The following is a 21,069-nucleotide window of genomic DNA, read 5'->3' as shown; positions in this document are numbered from 1 at the left end:
TATAATATATATAATAATAATAGATAATAATAATAATAGATATAAAAGACACAACACAAGCAACCGGAACAAACTTAATAGATAAAAAAATGAATATCAAAAATTTGTTTTTATTTAAATGGAACAGGATGTACATATGTTATGGACCAAGTGATTAATGTGGGCATTATAGAAAATTCCCGGCCTTTATTTATTTATAATATATATACATATTTCTGATGAGCTTTACAGATTTACCAATGCACTCAGCAAAAACTAAAAAATCGAACATTATAATAATACAATAATGGAATAATAATAATAATAAAAAAATCTAATTATATTTAAAAAAATAAACATTAAAAATGCCTTTCTACGTAATTTGTTACCGTACTGCGAAACTCTGGCGGTACAGTGAAAAAAGTCCAGTTCAGAACTCGCTACTACCTCATAAAGCAGACGTAGCGCCTTCGTGAGTGGCGCCTGATCAGCATAGAATGTCCTGTTGCGTGGTAACGCGAACATTCCGTGATTACGGTCACGCTTATCCAGTACTGGTACAGACATGCTTATAAGATTCAACATAACCGCATTGTACTTAATTCCTCTAATTATACTGTAGAAATACTCTAGCAGAGAGATAAGTTGCCTTACCTTTAGAAAATTTTATCCCACCATACCCATCAGAAAATTGCTCAGATATATATGAAGAGAACCTACATGATATCCATACTGCTGTGGTTTTATGAATAATGGCTAGCTATATCGGACCAACTAATTAATTATAATTAAAATTTTATTATTTATCACATTTTCTAGTCATTATGAATATTGCTACGTGAACATTGAATATCGCGTGACACGATTTGACCAATCAGAGACCGCAACGATAACGTGTAAAACAGTTATTGATGTTTGTTTAAGTAAATAATCATGGATATATCAAAATTGAATGACATGAATCGTCGATTTGACGAAAGATTGAATGAATTATTTATCACTAAAAGGACAAAATACTCAGTTATTCACCACACGAAAAAGTTAAATCTACAAATTCAAAAAAAAAACATAAAAAAACTAGAACATTATCAGCATTTGCGAAGATTTGATGTTATGACGTTTTAAGTTAGGTTTAGGATTATTATAGATGTATTTAAGTTTTTATGTAATAATAAAACATGTTTTTTATTACTCTGTCCCATATGTGACGGATATTGCATGTATAATGCCCGGACAATAAAATTATTTGAATAGTTATTATCAAATTGTCATCTCATGTAGCTTATTTTTCATAATACCCGGGCATTATTTATAATAACCATTTTATCACGTGGTCCATAACAAATACATAGAGGTCGTACAAATAAATGTTTCAAATAAGAATTGTGTATTGTAAGATTTTAATGTGATATATATCATTTATGTCATTTTACACCAAAATCCCGATAATATACGAAAAAGCATATGCCTGCATACTATACAATTAGTCCTTTGCTTGAGAAAGAAATGGCCTTTATCTATTTATATCTATACTTATAATAAATCTGTAGAGAGGTCAATTCTGTACATGAAATATATTTCTAAAATAACTATCAGGGGGCGATTAGTGATCGATACTGATGCCAAAAAAGCAATAAGTAAATTTTTTGTCTGTCTGTATGTTCGTTATAGAAACAAAAACTACTCGACGGATTTTAACGAAACTTGGTACAATTATTCATCATACTTGTACCAAGTTTCGTATACTACATACATTCTGGGCGGGTTATAGTATACTTTTCATCACGCTACGATCAATAGGAGCAAAGCAGTGAAGGGAAATGTGTCTGTTACATCAAAACCACTGAACTGTGAGAAAGGACATATGCTACTTATTTTACGAAAAACGACGGAAACGCGGACAAAGTCGCAGGGAACAGCTAGTAATAAATAAAGCTTTGGCTCGACTACGTTGATTGAGCTCTTTTTCACAGATTAAACCACTACGTATGATTGTTTCAGGGGCTAATTTTACTCAATTCCGTCATCTGTCTTTTTCCGTTACTTGCCAAGCCTGCGACTATTTGAATAACGACGTTTTTGTATGAAGCTATGTTACCGTCCTTAGCTAATATTAACAAATTATGCTTGAATATGGCGGATCATAGCCATCTTGAATAGACTCCATAACTTCACATAATTTCCAAACAGTACGAGTACTTCACCTATAAATAACTATTTTTAAATATTAAAATAACTTATATGTGTTTTAATAAATTAATATTTTATAATTGTTCTCTATACCAATGTAATTTAAAATAGAGAACAAGCCACATTTTTAGCACAATTTTTAATAAATTTTAATTAGTGAATTAACAATAAAATTAATATAGTTAAGTGTATTATCTAATTAATTAATTTACTCGTTCATTTAGTAACGGAGCTATTTTCTATGCTATATTATCAATTTTAATTAATTTCTACAATTAATACTAATGGTAGCATTGTACTATTCGCTCTACTTTTTATCGATATGAATTGAAAATTAATTATAAGGAATTATACTATATTAATAAACGACGGTCAACAATTGCTAGGCAATACTCGCAATAGGTGTCACACCTCTTTTTAATTTTAGACAAATCAAAAAGTATTATCACAATATTCATTTATTTCATTGTACTATTAGTTCGCAAAGGTAACATGCATTTCATTTTTCTAGTTTTACATTATGAGGTCACTGCCAACTCGTATAACATAGTAATTTCTTACTCTGTGTTATTTCTTTAGAATCTAAGAAAAAAGGCGGGAAACTCGAATAAGAACAAGCGGGTTTTTTAAATTTTTTTTATTAATTTATTAAAACTATCTCTATCAATTCTTATTATTGAATAAAATATTATATTTTCACTAAATTCAGCGACAGTAATATAATTAGCATTCATGGGGAAGCGCAGTTGTAGAAAAAGGAAAAAAAAAGATGACGATTCAGGTGATGTAGACCATGAACCTTGTAATGACAAGGATATATATTCGGAAGATACTTCTACTGACTCAGAATCTGAAATTGATAAGGCCGATAAGTATAAACCTTACTACGTCACAGATTATATTAGAAGATATCCCGAGGAATCCCCTGGGACAGAATTTGTTGTCTTTGTAGAATCCTCAGATAGTCAGAAAACCATTGGATCCAGAGACTTGCTCTCACTCTCCTCCTGTTTAAAACGATTTAATAAAGGGGTAACTTATCTTAGATCTATAAATAAATTCAAAATCGGAGTATACTTTCAAAAGCCAGACTTAGCCAATGCTTTTTTAAATAATAAAACTTTTTTAAATGACTACCATTTTAAGGCCAGTATTCCTGCTTCTTCAACAGAAGTTACAGGCGTTATTAGAAATGTACCTACAAATATATCTAATAAAAAAATATATACTATGATATCGAGTTCTAAGAAAATTATTGCTATTAAAAGAATTTTAAGAAAAAATACCTTGACTCATGGATATGTGTTACAGCCAACTCTAACCGTGACAATTACTTTTGCTGCATCTGTATTACCTGAATATCTGGATATTGGAGGTTGGCGCCACAATGTCACTCCATATATACCACCAGTTAAACAATGCTACCGGTGCTTGAGGTATGGACATTTAGCTAAATTCTGTAAGAATTCTGAGCGTTGCAGCATCTGCAAAGGTGAGCATAATTATAAAACTTGTACAACTGGAATGGAAAACGCTATTTGTGTACACTGCAATGGAAATCACACAAGTGTATCACCGCAATGCCCTGTTAAACAAAAGAAAATTGCTGAAAATAGATCTAAATTCAGACCTGCTTCTTTTGGAGATATACTTAGCACTGAAATATTTCCTAAACTGGGTAACAAACCTAAAAAAAATGTAGACCTAATTTCAATTCTAAATTCTGATAACAAGAGTTTATCACTTTTAATAGAAAGCATAATCAAACTTATTTCACTACATAACACAAAGAACACATCTATTAACACTAAAAGTGTTTTGAATGTGTTATATGATACTTTTGGTAATACACCTATTTCACAAAATTCAATCGAGACCAATTAACTATCATACAGTGGAACGCTCAGAGCCTACTGAGCAATCGACATATTTTTACACAATTTTTAAATGAACATCATATTCACATTGCTCTCATCTCAGAAACTTGGCTTAAACCACATTACAAATTAAAAATTAAAGATTATTGTATAGAACGAAATGATTGTGGTAATAACCACAATGGAGTAGCGATTATTATACATAATAGTATTAGATATAAAAAACTTCACTCTTTTTTCGACAATTCTTTGCAAACTATAGCTATTAGTATTGAAGTTAATAATTCTTGGTATTCAGTTGCCAGTATTTACTGTCCTACCAATAGTACACCTAGTTTTACTAAAGCCAAATTTAAGTTCTTTTTGGAGTCTCTTCCTAAACCCACTATCATATCTGGAGATTTAAATGCACATCATACTATGTGGGGTTGTACCTCCACTAATACAAGAGGTAAAGACATTCTTGATTGTTTAGATGAATGTAATTTGGTACTATTAAATGATAAGCAAGTTACTACTGTTGGCTCTCATATTTGGAGACCCAATGGCCTTGATTTAACTATGGTATCCCCATCCATATCATTAAAATGCGAGTGGTCGGTTCATGATGATCCGTTAGGAAGTTATCACCTGCCGACTTTTACTAAAATAAACACAAAGAACTCTTCATCAACTCCGTCAGGTGAACAACATGCTCCTATAGATGAAGTTAATAAACTTTTGTTAAATCGTATAAACCTACGTCTCGTTAATTGGGATCTTTATTCTGAAACTGTTAATCGATTACTTTTGGATTTCGAGTATGATGTCAATGAACCCTTAAACAATTACAATAGGTTCTGTAAAATTATTTTGACAGCTGTGGAACGTTCCGTTCCACGTAGGAACTTATCAAATAGCGGTGCAAATACTTCAAAGAGGCACAAACATATTGCAGTACCTTGGTGGAATAACAGGTGTGCGACAGCTGTCAATGATAGTAAAGCGGCTTACCTTAGGTTTAAACAAAATCCAACTCTCGATAATTACATAAATTTTAAAAGAGTTCAAGCTGTTAAAAAGTTAGTAATTAAGCAAGTAAGACAACAGGGGTGGCAGGAATTTTGTTCCAAATTTAATAGATTAACACCAATTTCCACTGTTTGGCAAAATATGAGAAAACTAAATTCAAAACATCGTCAAAATCATTTTAAAGATATATCATGGGTCAATGATTTTTTACGCAAATATACTCCTGATTTTGTACACTCACCTTTTGATGACAAACAGTTTAATTCTGTTAATTCATGCCCAAAATTTCTCACTGACCCATTCTCAATTGATGAAATATCCAGTGCAGTAAAATCTAGAAAAGATACAGCTAGTGGCCTTGATCGCTTAACATACAATATGTTTCGATTGCTGAATAAAATAAACCTTACTAAACTCTTACAAATTTTTAACGATTTATGGAAGGACTGTATTATCCCACCAGAATGGAAAATGGATTGTTTGATTCCAGTAATTAAACCCGGTAAAGATCCTACAAATTTCGACTCCTATAGACCTATAACATTGACGTCCTGTGCAGGCAAATTATTCGAACAATTAATTAAACAGCGTTTAGAGTTCTTTATTGAAAGTAATAGTATATTACCATCGAATCAATTTGGTTTTCGCCGTGGATATTCAGCGCGCGAAAGTTTAGCGAACTTCTATGTCGACCTTAGTACTGCTTTGAATAACGATGAATATGTTCTATCTGTTTTTTTAGATGTCGTAGGAGCTTTTAACAATGTAAATTTAACAGTTCTATCTTCGATTTTATCCTCATTTCTTCCAATGAAACTTATCGAATGGATTTATAATTTTCTTAGTAATAGAGAAGTGTATGTTAAAGTAAATAGTAAATTAATAGGACCTAGGTTAAGCTCTAAAGGAGTATGTCAAGGTGGTATTCTAAGCCCGCTACTATATATTTTATATATCTATAAACTTAATTCAATTTTAGGAAACAGTGTGAACAACTTGCAATTTGCCGATGATTTATTAATTTATATAAAAGGAAAGAATATTATTGATATGCAATTAGTGTTAAATGAGTCATTAAAAAGACTTGAGAAATATTTTTCTCTTCTTTCCCTCGATATTAGTTTAACCAAAAGTAAAGTAGTTGTTTTTCATCAAGTTCATAAATATGTTCCATTAATGAATATTATATATAATAACCAAACTCTTCCAACAGACTGTAGCGTTAAATTTCTGGGGGTAATTTTTCATCAAAATTTAAAATGGGATCTATACGTTGATTGCTTAGTAGATCGTGCTTTAAGAGCCACTAATATAATAAGATCTGTAATTGGTCGTAACTGGGGAGCTGATCCTAAAATTATCCTTTTACTTTACAAATCTCTTGTTAGAAGTAATTTTGATTACGCTTTCTTTTGTTATGCCTCAGAACATAAATTAGTAGAAAAACTCGAAAAAATTCAAAATATGAATTTAAGACTTATTTTAGGTGCTATGTATACTTCTCCAATTATCTCAATGCAAGTAGAATGTAATTTGCCTCCTATTCTTCTTCGTTTCGAATACCTAAAACTCAAATTTCTCTTCAAAGTTTTTTCAGTTTCCAATAACCCACTCATACTCAAATTATTAAATTGCCCCATTTCTATGTTTTTGAATAAAACTATTGTCAATGATTTGAATTTACGAGATGAATATAACATCTATAGTAGTAAGATACTTCCTTGTTATAATGGCCTTTATGAGAGTAAGTTCTGTAAGATCAAAATTGTTATACGTAAAGACATAAAAGAAAAGCACGATATGTATGAGACTTTATCAGAATTTATTGACTACAGGCAGATATATACAGATGGTTCCAAAAATGCACTTAGCACTTCAGTGGCTTTTTACGATTTGTCAAATAGATTTGGTCACGGTTATAAAATTTCAACTTTGGCTAGTATTTACACAGCAGAAGCAAAAGCTATATTTTTAGCATTAGAATACATAGAAAAACAGGTACTATATTCGAAATGGATTATAATTACAGATAGTATGAGTGTTCTTATGGCATTAAAAAATAACACATTCATTTCATCATCAAACTACTTAATTCAAGAAATTCGTAATAAATATTATCATCTCTGTACTATATATGGAAAAGATATTATCTTCATCTGGACCCCTTCACATATTGGAGTGTTTGGGAATGAACAAGTAGACACTTTGGCTAAAATTATTAATTCAAGTGCTGCTCGTGTTCAAGATTTACCCCTTTGTTACTCAGATTGTAGTATTGGAATACATAAAATCGTTACAACTAAATGGGAGGAGCATTGGACTCAAATATTACAGACTAAAGGCAAATGGTACCGCAAAATTAATTGGCGTATTGGAAAACCGTGGTTCTGCAAAGGAAAGGACACAAACAGAAAATTTTACACCAATATTTGTAGATTACGAATCGGCCACGGACATTTCAACGAACACCTGCACCGAATGGGCATGATCGCTTCCCCATCATGCACATGGTGTAACTCAAATACAGCCCAATCTCTACATCACCTTTTTTTTGATTGCTCTGAATTTGTCATTCAAAGACACATTATGTTTGACGAACTTAGGATTATCTTCAAAAAACCCGAAAATATCCCGCACTCAATCCCGCTTCTCTTAAGATTTCCTTCTTGTTTCAAAGCTATTTTCACTTATATTACTACAACATTCAAGGAGCTATAAGAATACTTTTATTGAATTGCAAGACAATGATTTTTTATAATTATTTATTTTTAATTTGATAAATCCACTGGTTTAAGAAAACTCAAGAAAAGATATTTATGAAAATGTACTTACCGGATTTGACAAATGAAATATTGAAGATTATGACAATAATTGAAGCGACATTAGAAAAATAAAATTCCAGACAAATTATCTTTTTGAAGACTAGGCAGCATGGTCTCCGACCTTAGCCTGTTCCAAACGGAACAAACGTACTAAAAAAAAAAAAATTTAGAATCTAATCTGTGGTGTTATTTTATTTACTCAATTATTTATCTACTTATAGGTCTATCTAATAATAATTTAATAAATAATACTACTTTTATAAGTACACATAGTATCGCTACCATTTTTCCTGCAGAAAATCAATAACTGAAAGTTTAAAGAAAATTATGCTACGATAGAAATACGTAATAATTATGTCATCTCCAGCTTCTAAACTTGTCTTAGGATTGTCTTGTGCTTTAACGTTAGGGATCGTTACTTACGTACATGTGAAACAACAAACAGACAGGTAAATGGAAATTATATATATAAATATAATTAATAAATATACTAAGCAAATAGATTGTACAGAAGTCGTCTTCATGAAAACCTCCACTACTTACCCCACTCATGTCTCTAGTCTAGAGAGTTACTAAGGTATAAATATTTATAATGTAGATAGTAATGACTTGCCCTTGAGTCGTATGGACTATATTGAGTGTTCATTTACCACCACAGCTAAAGCAACTATGGTTGCATTGCTATCAATTGAAGACAGTTAAGGTATGGCAGTAAAATTACTGGTTATGGGTCTTCATAGTGATTCGGACACAGTGAACCTGTCCAACATTTTGTCTACACTATTCAGAAAATCAAGAATGACAGTCCATATCAATGGTTACCACTTATAGTCCAAAATTATCAGAAACACTAAATGAACTTAGAAACAAAAATATTTAATCAATTGATTTTTGATTGACATCAGCATACGACATTGTCATATGGTCAGATTGTTTGTTTACACTTTCATAAAATTTTATTAAAACAGACTATAACGACCCATTAGTGTGTGTAGCTTGGAAGCAGCAATTATTTTCATGGGCACTACTACAAAAATATCAGCGCTATATTTACTGACTAGGATAAAAAGTAGACTATATACTTACCTTGCAGTATGGGTATACCAAATTTCATAGTGATTTGTTATACTGTTAAAGCGCTAAAACAAACTTAATCACTTTCACATTTATAATTTTGGTAATGACTACTAAAGTCATAAATATCTAATCTTATTTTTGAACAAACTGGTATATAAACTTTTTTGTCTTTTTATTGCTTGTATCCATTTAATAATGAAAGTATATATTAAAGTCCTTGATAAGAAACGTTCTCTGCAGTTATAATATTGAATATCAATGTCAATAATAAAGTATTAGGAATATTGTTAAACAGGTATATGAAATTAATCAACACTTTTATTTTTAGAGAGAAAATGCATGAAGGGGTTGTTAGAGACATTGAACGGCAGCAACGAAGGAAAATTGAAAACCTCTACTTGTTACAAAAACAGAATGACCTAACAAAACAAATAAAGAAGGAAATGGAAAATTCATAGACTTAAAAATTTACTAGGCATAGACTATTTATTAAATATAAACTATTAAAAACAATTTGTTAAAATCATAGACATTATTTTTTGTTTTCCTTTAGCCATACATCTAACATCACATCTTTGAGGTTCAAGTTAACACCAGTAGGTGTATTCTTATCTGTAGTATCTATAAAGCCATCATAACTTAGTTTCTGCTTCGCTACTGCTGCTAAACATTCAAATGTGTGTGGTTCCCAAGATGCTAAGTCTGATAATGACTTACGGTCCAGCATTATGTTTGCTCGATCTAAACCCTCCTTAAGAGTAAAATATGTGATATTATGCTGCTCACAAGCAGCTGTGATTCGAGTCTCCCATAAAACTTTCATATCTGCTTTTTTCAGTTTTCTTGCTTTTGTTGCATAAACCAAAGCTCTATGAACATTTCTAACAGCTATTGAGTAACAATTTCTTCGGCGACCTATATAGTGCGCTGCTAAACGAAAAATTTTCCTTTTTCTCCAAAATTCATCTGGGCCTCGGCTTCTCACCCAATTCACCACTGATAAAAATACCATGGTTCTTTATCTGAAAATAATTTATAGGTTAGATATATATAGCAAAAATATAAAGTATTAGAAGGTCTCTAATCTTGCTTTATGAGAGATTAAAAAAATAAGAATAAAATATTATGTAAAACTACCTAAATAAATGAACAAAACACTAATAAGCAACAGTATATATAATAGAATTCGAAACCAAAGATTACTTGACACAGAGGAAAAACATAATTGACTTCATTCAATTGACTGACAGTTCTTACTAAAGATAGTGAAGTGAAGAGTGGCCTAAAAATCGTTAAGTACCGATTGTTAAGTGACAAACTAAATGAAAAGTCAGATCGTATTCGATTATACAATATAATCGAATACGATCTGGCTATAAAGTAAATAAAAATATACATACGTTTGCCACATATGCTAAACGTATATTCTTATTATATAATAAAACACAAAGAACATTACACTCAAATGTGATGCACTGTGACAATTATAGACTCAGTAAACAATTAATAGGATATAAAGCAATTTAACTGTTTTAGTGAAAAAATCTAGAAAACATTATTTACCTAAGCAGAGTTGTCTACTTTTTATTTGAACATGTCCATTTTCAAATTTTCTACTTCAGTATTCCTTGATGCCTCTTCATCGTCACTTTCTTCAGGATCTAATTGACATGAAGCGCTGGATACATGAAATTTATCGTTTACAGACATTATGTGCCTAACTTCTGTTTTTTTACCAGATCGATGATTTCCACAATAATTATTCTGTTTGATTAAAAATCTTACAATCAAAAGCTAAAAGAATAAATAATAGATTAAAAGTATTATTTTTAGCACATGCCTTACTAGCCTATGTGAATAGGTACCTAACATAGTCTCAGTCTACTGTATTTACGTTCATAACCTAAGCTATGTACTATATGTAAAATAGTAACTTTAAGGAATAATGAGCACGGGAGCATAACACCAGTCCTCTGAAATAGGGAAACATGAAATATACCCTGTGCGTCACACTATGAGAGGCGGTCAAAAAGTTCGCGGAATGGAGGGGTTGGTGGAGGTTGGTTTACTTGTCCAGGTAGTCGCTTATTAAGCACCACATTGAAAGTATATATACCAAGTTTGAACCAAATCGAGTCATTAACTTTTGAGTTATCAACCTGCAAACAAGTGAATCGGGAAGAAGTCAGCAAATATGGAGAAAATTGAACACCGCGTCATTATTAAGTTCCTCACCAAGCAAGAAAAATCTGCTCAGACGATTTTTCAAGAGCTGTTAGCAGTTTACGCGTACTCTACTCTTGGTAAGACTGTTTTACAAGTGGCATGGTCTTTTCAAATAAGGAAAAGAGTCATTGAAGATGACCCTCACTCCGGACGGCCGATTAAGGCCACCACACCGGAAACGTCGCAAAAGTAGAAAAACTTGTATTAGAGGATACCCGGCTGAAGAAGAAGCAGCTTGCAGCAATTCGGGTACTCCAACCCGAAACAAGTATTTTAAATATTCTACATCATCATCTTGGCATGACTAAGGTCAATGCAAGATGGGTTCCAAGAATGCTCACTCCACTTCAAAAAAGTGAGTGTGTCGAGTGTTCTCGCCAGTTTTTGGAGCTGTGTGGAGAGAGTAGGGAAGAAGTTATAGCCTGAATTGTTACTGGAGATGCAACCTGGGTTCACCACTATGAATCTAAGTCGATGCAGTGGCATAATAAAAAGTACAGCTCCTCCGAAGAAGTTTAATGTGTCACAATCGGCCGGAAAGATCATGGCGATTATTTTTTTTTTATACAACAAGCTGACGGCACACCTGATGGAAAGTGGTAACCGTTGCCTACAGACATGAGCAGTACCATGGACATAACAGAGTTTACTGTTTTGCCCATGATACCCCCCATGCGTTGCCATTCCTGAGGACTCGGATGTTATTCCTCTGTACCCTGTAAATTCACACCATGTCCCACCCTTCAAACGAAACACAGCCATGCAAACACAACTACTTTTCGTTTGAAACACGAATGGGACAAAGGTATCCAAGCAAACGACTTTTGTACAAAGTCTAGTATCTTTTGGGATACAGAACGTATTTTGCTGATCGATTATAAAGATCGTGGTGTGACAGTAACGAGACAGTACCACGTGCAAGAAGCTATCAAGGAAAAAAAGAAGAGGAAAACTGTCAAAAGGTGTGCTCCTTTTGGACGACAACGCTCCCGTTCACACGTGTAATGTTGCGACGGCTGCTATCCTCCGATGCGGGTTTGGAAAATTAGACCACCCATCTCATAGTCCAAACTTGGCCCCCAGCGACTATTATTTATTACCAAAAATGAAAAAGGAGCTACGTGGAAAAAAATTTGGCGACGATGAAGAAGTCAAGTCTGCAATTTTGGCCTATTTGGACAAGAAAGGTAAACCTTTTTTTATGGTATAAACAAATTATTTGAGGGATACGAAAAATGTATTAAGGTTAAGAGAGAATATATTGAAAAGGAAAAATAGTTTCATGTTTAATTTCAACCCTCCCCCCTTATTCTGCGAACTTTTTGACTTCCCCTCGTGTATTCTGTGATGACCACGATTTTATTCATGTCTATAGACAATGATTACCACTTTTCATCAAGTAAGCCATCACCACATTAGTAATTCTATGTACCTATAATTAAAAAAATTTTGTAGTTGTGAATTAAATTCCTTGCATTTCCGGATTACACCTTCAAATATATTGCATTATAGAATGATGTAGATCAAAAAAAATCAACTCAAAAATCTCATTTATTTATCTCTAGTAAAATCTGCCAAACTGTCAGTTTACAGCTCGCTCCATGGTACAAATGGCAAAATATATATCTAGTAGGTAAATAAAGGTCTGTGGGAGAGGACTAAGTAGCTGCAGGTTTTTTTTTCTGTAATTTGTAGACAAATAAATTGAAGCTACACAGCTATTGCGATGTCATTGGATAACCGATATTTATTCATAGATAATCACTTTATATACCTTTAAACTAAAAATTGTATATTTAAATAGATAGGCAACTCACCTCAACTATTATTATTAAAATAAAAATTATTAAATATGCAGACATTGACAACATTATAACTCGACGTAAACGTTTTCCGCAACCCTTTGTATTGATTGAATTTGTTCCCAGCTCCAATAAGTAATTAGATATGCAGGAACCACTTTTGCAACAACTACGATTAAAAAACATTACGGTAACATAGCCTAGTCGACAAAATATATTGTTTCTTAGCGATACAGCCCACCTAAACAAAGCATAAACTAATCTATTAATAAAATCGTGTCGATCAGCGCTCGTATGAGAAAAAACAAGACAGCGCGCACATTGCCATCTCATTTTATCTCTTGAACTCGTAGGCGATAATGATTCTATCAATAGATTCGATTGTACTTCGTTTAAAGAGGCTGGATAAATAAATAATATACTCGCTATCCCAACAAACGTCATTCTGCCTTTTCCATGGAGGGGCGGAGATGTTCGTAATGTAGGAAATAGGTAAATTAATCCTCATTGCTAGCAAATTATCCTATTGTTTAATAGATGAAAATGGAATGGTGCATCCGCCTATGCTAACGACATACAATGATAAAGCACCAGTGAAGGATGAAACGATGACGATGAAGACAGGTCAGTTGGCCCATCATGTTGAATTCATATAAATTAACTACAATTATCCCCATTGCAAAATGGGGACCGCGTAGAGATCGATGGGGATCTTAGTCTTCATTGTTAGCAGTATACCCCTTTATAACAATTCCATATTATACCAATGCCTTGCCCCCAATATACCCTATTAGATTAACTTCCACGCCGTCCCTGGAAACCAACGTCATTAATTCCTAGTGAATTGCCCACGATGAGTTGACCGACCTGACTCACCAGTAATCCGCCATCACATACCGATAACGCAAGCGGATTTATCTTTCCAGTCTCACCCCATTAGAAAATAAAAACCACTACCACCACCTATCGTGTCCATGTTTCATTCCAGGATAAAAACTCAAGTTAGAGCAAACAATATCATGACATTTCAACTCATATTATACAAGTCTAAGTATACAAGGTTTTGATTTTATGACCGAGCGGCTGCTTGATGTCAACCGTCTAATGGAAGAAACAATATATATTTACAAAATATTATTAACATCGATTGAGTATATTCGGAGATTAGTGTGAATACCATGGTATGGAATTTTTATATCTTACTAATATAATTAAATTGTACTCGTAAGTAAATGATGTCTGTACATGGAAGATATTTAAGAATAAGTAATATGAGGATCTTAATAAGACTAATTTTGCGTCTGCCAAAATAATAATTTTTAGAAAGTTTGTGTGTCTGTCTGTATATTTGTTCCGATATTACACAAAAATTACTACGCCAAATTGGATGCGGTTTTCACAGTTGTATTTCCGAAGACCTCATTTAAAATCTGATGCATGTTCTTGATACTCCATCTAGGAATGGTCTATTTAATTTTTTTTCTACTTCTAAAATCCACACGTAGGAGTAGGCAAAATGTTAATATGTACATATTAAGATATGATTGTTAATTGTACCTTAAAGGCACGCTGTCTGTTACCAATGGTTCTTTCTTATTACGCTTGTATAGGGATGGATCCCATTCATAATCTTTCATTTGGTCATACCAATCATAACTGAACCAGTCTTTATATGAGTTTATCTGAAATGTATATTTATTAATAATAGTAACCTACAATATTTTTTTAATAAAAACTTTACTTTTTGGCATTGGACATACCCCACGATGCAGTATGTGCCTGCCCATTAAAAAGACCTATGTTCTCTCAGACATGTCTGCAAAATTTTGCTTACATTCTGTATTGGAACCAGACGATTCTGGGGTGGGCACGTTATCCACCCTATCACTACGGACTAAAGAAAAAAATATTTTCTATACATTATAACACAATAGTGCCCTCATCAGAATAAATTAATTGTACTAATTATAATACCGGCCAAGAGCGAGTAGGACTCAAGTATCGAGGGTCCTGTACAAATTATAATTGAAAAATATTTTTTACAAATTTACTGTTTTTTAATTTTCCCCTTTATTTGCACTGTATGAAAAGCTTCTTGCCAAAATCCATGATTCTATATCAACGGGAAGTAACTTACAGGTTTTCATTCCCCTCCAAATGTCAGAACATATCCTATAAACGACGATATCTTTTGATCTTTTGATTGCGTTAACTTAAAATTTTGACTATTTTACAGCTTCAAACGAATGCAGACTTGAGTATTTGATATTAATTTCAGCTTCGAATCTCCACGCGATACCTCATGAGTGCCGGATAGATATACGGACAAAAACTAATAAGGGTCCGTTTTTCCTTTTAGATACGGAACCCTAAAAAGGGTTGAAAAATATAAGTACCTAAATGAATTCTATTAGGTGAATACCTATAGTGAGTACGAGTGTACAAATCTAAGGATATACATATTTCTAGCTCTCACTATACATACCCCACAGCACTTTAACGACCACTGTAAGTTATCCATAAACTTTTTATAGTTTAAGAAACTTCTATAATTCTTCATGCTAATATTAAGGTGTTTTGAGGTAGCTTCTGACACGAGTATATTCGATCGATGCATATAATTATAGCCGCAATGGCTATGATTACGATCCAAAATACACTTAACCACAATGGACAACAGACCACTTTGGCTTTATGACTGAAAGATAATACTTAATTAAAGTATATGGCTGGCCCTACAAAGGCACAGAATAAGCGACACATTAAGACACGTTGTAAAAAGTAAGTACCGAATACTAAAACCTTTTTGAACTATGAACAAAGTTTATTAAAACTAGATCGATGTTTTATAACTATCTAATTGAGATTGTTAAAACTGTAATGAGGTAGTCACAATAGGTACGACATCGATGGATGTCTATGACAAAGTTTTATCGCCTATGTCAGAGCTGAACTAAATGTAATTTTATATCCACTAATACTGAATAGTTATATATTTATTTGAGAACTAATTTTAAGTTATATGTATCTTGTGTGAACGAAATGCTTGAATAATTTTAGGCTGTGTTCCATAAACAACCGACTTTAATAGTAGCAAAACCAGTTATTTTTGAATTAGAAACTTAATTTTTTAAATTAAAATAATTAGTAATAACTAGTAGTTTACTTCCGAATCGATTTTGATAAAATTTCTATGGGGACAATCTATAAGTATAGCCTTTCAGATAAAAAAGAATTTTCCAATCAGTTTACAACTGACGAAGTTATGAGGTAACAAACAAAAAAAAATAGTACAATCGAATTGAGAACCTTATTTTTGGAATCGGTTAAAAAACAAATAATAGGTAAATAAATACTACACTCAATTTTCTTTCCATTAGCAATAGAATACAATATGTGAACATTAGTAGGAAGCATTATTATTCCCAAAAGCAGCAAAAACGCGTTGACTAGATCTGTGCCAGTTATCCATAACATGTCTCCTACAACTAAAAAAATTAAACAGTCATAATACAGAAATGTGTGATCAATTTTAAAATAAGTAAGTAGGTAGGACATGCATATAACAGTCACTTAATCACGTTAAAATTATATTACTACATAGAAATCGTAAAAATTAATTGCAATAATGCTTGCTTTTATATGCAGATATAAAGGATAATTGCAAATAGTTTTTGCTACGCGGTAAAAATGTATTACATCATCATTAATTATTAGTTAAAAATAAATATATACTTCTCTACAAATCTTGCATATTGCTATTACAATAAAATTGTAATTAGACGATGTCTGTGCATAAGAAATATTTAAGAAAAATATATATCGAAGGCCTTCATTAAAGCTATAGAAATTCTAATGAAACAATCTAAATAATTAATATGTGTGTGAACTTACAAAAAAACATCAGCAGCGACCATGTTATTGAAAAAAATGATATTAACCACAAAAAACATGCAGCCCATAAAATGAATGGATGATTTTGTCCCTCACATTTCATTCTAAACTTTAATACACAATAAAATTCTTATCGAAAATAGGTATGTGTCACTTGTTACTAATAATCAAATCAAAATCAAATTTAAACAAAAAAAAATCAGAGCATAGATAAGTATTTCCGGTAAATTACTAAATTTAAATATCTTTGTGTATATCAGTTTGAATGTGAACTCCAACCTACTTCTAAGAATAAAATTTATATTATCGATCTAGATTACAATCCAATATAATGCAGGTTATCCATTTTATGATTATTTGCTTAACGATAATACGATAAATCGAATAGAAAAACAAACTAATTTATAGGTAATCGGCCATGTTTGTCCTTAGTAATCCATAGATTTTAGAAAATAATTGTCACGACTTTATGAACCATATTAGTCATTGAAATTAATATAAGTCTCATTAAAAATTGCCAACAATAGATATTGTATGAAGTGATAAATGCGCAGTTAGAGATTCTGAATTAAGATAGTCATAAATAGGTACCAACACTGTGCTTCATCCTAATGAAAAGTACAACTAAAGAGTAATAACTTACTATGGTCGTCCTGAAAAAAGTAATAATAAACCATATTATTAACTAAACAGTTCAAATTATAACATTTATGTACAGGTAATAAAGTAAAATATAGATTCAGTAACAAACAATAAAATATATTTCAGTAATAATATTACAATTTTCAAATAAATCATAGACAATAGGGCTTATAACCTATTTAATGAGCAATAAATTCGATAAAATGATATTTATAAGTAACTTAATCTAATAATAAAAGTTTTGTACAATATATAATTAAATCAGAACACTTACAAGTTAACATTTTTAATTTTTTTTTTATCTTAAGTAATATTTATTTTCTTACCTAATAACTAATTATTTAAGTAAATAATAAGCATTATATTTAAAAATTAACTATTTTTTCAGCTACATTCGCATTTTGACGAATCATTATTATTACCGCTTATTCACAAATATCACGATTCACACTTCAATTTATTTATATATATGATCGCCTGTTCATCCTTTTTACAATCTTTAATCAAAACAATAAATCTCCAAAATATTATACGATAGTTATAAACCAAGATTCACTCATGAATTTACGTCACTAGTAATATCGTTAAAAATCTTTATCTTATCGCATAAGTGTTTGGTTGTAATTCTTTGCTTTTATTACAATTTCTATATAATAATAATATACCTAATTATAGTAGTGGAGAGTATAAATTTTTTTAAACAACGTAGGTTATTGGCAATCAAGCATTCAGTCTACCTGATGGTAACACCTTCCGGCCTTCGCAACTCATAAGCACTTGCAACACCATGAGTATTACTCGCGCCTTAAATACATCAGTACCAAGTTAATATTGTGTGGTATATTTTATTCAATGAACGTCTCAGGACGAGTCACATCGCCCATTTTCTTTATTTTCGGTGCGACATTAAATTCGCAGCCAGTGCTCACCAACACATCCTCTACAGTAACACCATCAGCCAGTTCGGTCAGCGTAAGACCTTTTTCCTTGTCCACTACAAAAACGCACTGAAAATTAAATTATTATAAATCAATTGTATATATTAATGTAGTATTTAAAAAATAATAAAATAATCCTCCTTGAAAATAATACTTATTTTAATGCTGATAACCCTTACATTAAAAAGTGAGAGGTGGTGACCCTATTGTATTTACCACTGTAAATGACTACAATAAAAAATGTCAAATAAAAATCTCTTATCTCAATGAGTTTTTTATAACATATAAAAAGCCAGAATGACTATTAATTTTATACTATCTTACCTTCTCTGTTATTATCATATCAACACAATTCTTCCCAGTGAGCGGCAATGTACATTCAGGTACAATTTTATGGCCACCATTTTTAGCCGCATGCTCCATAGTGATACAACCTTGTTCTTGGTGCTGATACCAAGTCCATGGCACCACCCATACCTTTTACCATTTTACCCTGTTCAAAATAATTATTTGAGTAATAAATAGCATGAAAATATAATATACATAATATCTACCTAGACAATTGCTCATTGTGTATTCACTAATCCATGCATGCTGTGTAAGTAGATAATATTTAACATAAATTACTCACAGGTATCATCCAGTTAGCTAAATCGCCATATTGAGAAACCTGCATGGCTCCCAATATAGTCAAATCAATATGCCCGCCACGAATCATTGCAAAACTATCATCGGACGAAAAGAATGACGCACCTGAAAAAGATAACGAAATCATAATTAAAAAATATGCCCTACAAAAAAAAAACCGACTTCAATTGTGACAAAATCTTCTTGACTTAAAAACTAAACAAACTGAACCGATTTTGATAAAATTCCTATGAGATTAATCTGTAAGTATACCCTTTCAGATAAAAAAAATAATTCCAAATCTATCAAGAACTGATGGAGTTATGAGGTAACAAACACAAAAAAATTTACAATTGAATTGCGAACCTTCTTCTTTTTAAAGTCAATTAAAAATAAAAAATAAATTGGAATTCTATTTCAAGAAATATATTTGTTCTTTATTTTTATTTATTTAATTAAACATATTATACTCATTTCTAACCAGGGAGTATAGTCACAGTTTCTTTTCCAGCATTAATAAGATCAGCATCCACCTCTTCCTCTGATGGGAAAGGTCCAAGACCAAGAATTCCATTTTCTGATTGCAACAGTACATTTACATTTCTTGGTATGTAATTACTAGCTAACATAGGCATTCCTGAAAATAAATTTATAGTTACAGTTTATAGATATCCTATTATATAATATTATAAATGTGAAAGTTTGTAAAGATGAATGGATGTTGGTACTGTTTCATTCAAAAATCGCTGAACATATTACAATTAAATATCTTATATAAATAAAATACAAAAGGCAAATGTTCTTTACTTCACTTGACTGATGATACCATCTTGTATTTCCGTCTTCATAAGTTTATAAAAACCCCTTTCACATTTAATACCTTGGAAATTTAGGAGAAAAAAGCATCTAATTTCTCACTAGATAAAAATTAAAAATTCTGTCATGTAATTTGTTATAAATAAGTAATATCTAGTACAAAAGTTACAATATACCTATTCCAAGATTAGCATGCATCCCATCTTTAAATTCCAAAGCTGCTCTTTTAATGATTCTTTCTCTTAGGATATCTGATGATTTCTTCTCCTTTTGTATTACTGGTTTAGTTACAGTTCTTCTTTCTATCCTTTTCTCATAATTTTCGCCTTTTATTATTCTATGTACATATATAGAGGGCACATGTACAAAATCAGGTTCAATTTCATCAACTATTTCTTCCACTTCGGCTATTGTAATACGTGCAGCTCTACACATTGCTGGATTGAAGTTTCTTGCACTTTTTCTAAATATTAAATTTCCATATTTATCTGCTTTCCAAGCCTTTACAAGAGCAAAATCACCTGTAATGGCTTCTTCTAATATATAATCTTTACCCCCAAACTGTTGCTCTTTCCTGGCTGTACTGGGTATATCAATCTAAAAATTTAACTACATATCAATTTTAGATCAACATATTTTCTCATATACAGTAATGGAAAAAATTAAGGTATCAAAAAAAATTTGTAGAGACATTTTAAAAAAAGCAAATTGTAGCTTACACTTTACTTTGCAAAAACCCATGAAAAGCCCTATTTTTGTTGCATTTTCCAAAATATGCCATAAATGAAAAAAACAATGGCTCATCCTTATAGGAAATTTATTCAAGTTTCTGGAACCCACCTTCAACTTTCTGTGCGATCATTATATGGCATTGTTGTTCGATATTTTTTTTTTTTTTTATTATTTTTTTTTTTTTTTTTTTTTTTTTTTTTTTTTTTTTTTTTTTTTTAAACTTTTATTATATTTATTATTATTTATTAAATACAAAAAAAAAAAAAAAAAAAAAATTACAACAGCGAGTACATTGGACCCCGCACTAGGAGAACCTGTATCGCGGGAGTCCATATGAGATTGCAAGACACATTGGTTTTACAAACTCTCTCTCTCTCTCTCTCTCTCTCGGTCGGCACGGTCTCTCTCTCTCTGGGGGGAGAGAGAGAGAAGAAAG

At 31.6% G+C, this 21,069-nt stretch overlaps 3 protein-coding genes and 1 long non-coding RNA gene across 6 annotated transcripts; 2 read left to right on the top strand and 2 right to left on the bottom strand.

Annotated features, from left to right (window-relative positions):
• The first annotated feature begins 8,040 nt into the window (after positions 1-8,040).
• On the top strand, positions 8,041-9,484 carry LOC113511615 (protein PET117 homolog, mitochondrial). The gene is made up of 2 exons (XM_026895273.3): positions 8,041-8,328; positions 9,285-9,484. The coding sequence occupies exons 1-2, from the start codon at positions 8,234-8,236 to the stop codon at positions 9,412-9,414; spliced, it is 225 nt and encodes a 74-aa protein (XP_026751074.1). The 5' UTR covers positions 8,041-8,233; the 3' UTR covers positions 9,415-9,484.
• Positions 9,424-16,974, bottom strand: LOC113511858 (39S ribosomal protein L20, mitochondrial). 3 transcript variants are annotated; one of them, XM_052894542.1, is made up of 6 exons: positions 16,879-16,974; positions 15,470-15,682; positions 14,542-14,666; positions 13,000-13,153; positions 10,520-10,750; positions 9,872-9,978 (listed from the first exon to the last, which is right to left on the bottom strand). In XM_052894542.1, exons 2-5 carry the CDS (start codon positions 15,599-15,601, stop codon positions 10,541-10,543), a joined length of 621 nt encoding a protein of 206 aa, XP_052750502.1. In that variant the 5' UTR covers positions 15,602-15,682; positions 16,879-16,974; the 3' UTR covers positions 9,872-9,978; positions 10,520-10,540. The 3 variants fall into 3 exon arrangements, with proteins under 3 accessions (XP_026751073.1, XP_026751072.1, XP_052750502.1); XM_026895272.3 differs by lacking the exons at positions 13,000-13,153; positions 14,542-14,666; positions 15,470-15,682; positions 16,879-16,974 and having other exon boundaries at positions 9,424-9,978; positions 10,520-10,653; XM_026895271.3 differs by lacking the exons at positions 10,520-10,750; positions 13,000-13,153; positions 14,542-14,666; positions 15,470-15,682; positions 16,879-16,974 and adding an exon at positions 10,094-10,233 and having other exon boundaries at positions 9,424-9,978.
• On the top strand, positions 13,371-15,472 carry LOC128200601 (uncharacterized). Its single transcript, XR_008252801.1, has 3 exons — positions 13,371-13,608; positions 13,973-14,165; positions 15,344-15,472. It is a non-coding gene; the product is annotated as an uncharacterized LOC128200601 (long non-coding RNA).
• Positions 16,975-17,616: 642 nt separating the features above from the next.
• On the bottom strand, positions 17,617-20,498 carry LOC128200604 (succinyl-CoA:3-ketoacid coenzyme A transferase 1, mitochondrial-like; the record flags this gene model as incomplete). The annotated part of the gene is given in 6 exon segments (XM_052894548.1): positions 17,617-18,527; positions 18,783-18,888; positions 18,890-18,951; positions 19,090-19,211; positions 19,567-19,722; positions 20,078-20,498. Coding segments are annotated over 6 exon segments (1,029 nt in total), but the record flags the coding sequence as incomplete, so codon positions are not given.
• Between the last annotated feature and the right edge of the window lie 571 nt (positions 20,499-21,069).

Source organism: Galleria mellonella, unplaced genomic scaffold (genome assembly GCF_026898425.1).
Source record: "Galleria mellonella isolate WM207_F2 unplaced genomic scaffold, CSIRO_AGI_GalMel_v1 utg213, whole genome shotgun sequence".
Lineage (NCBI taxonomy): Eukaryota > Metazoa > Arthropoda > Insecta > Lepidoptera > Pyralidae > Galleria > Galleria mellonella.
This window is presented reverse-complemented; position numbering and strand designations above follow the sequence as displayed.

Coding starts and splice junctions, on each gene's coding strand:
- LOC113511615 (XM_026895273.3), top strand. CDS start 8,234: ATGTCATCTCCAGCTTCTAAACTTGTCTTAGGATTGTCTTGTGCTTTA. Junction 8,329..9,284: donor GTGAAACAACAAACAGACAG/GTAAATGGAAAT, acceptor TTTTATTTTTAG/AGAGAAAATGCATGAAGGGG.
- LOC113511858 (XM_052894542.1), bottom strand. CDS start 15,601: ATGCATCGATCGAATATACTCGTGTCAGAAGCTACCTCAAAACACCTT. Junction 13,154..14,541: donor ACAGACAGCGTGCCTTTAAG/GTACAATTAACA, acceptor TTTTAATCGTAG/TTGTTGCAAAAGTGGTTCCT. Junction 10,751..12,999: donor TTTTAATAATAATAGTTGAG/GTGAGTTGCCTA, acceptor TTATTCTTTTAG/CTTTTGATTGTAAGATTTTT.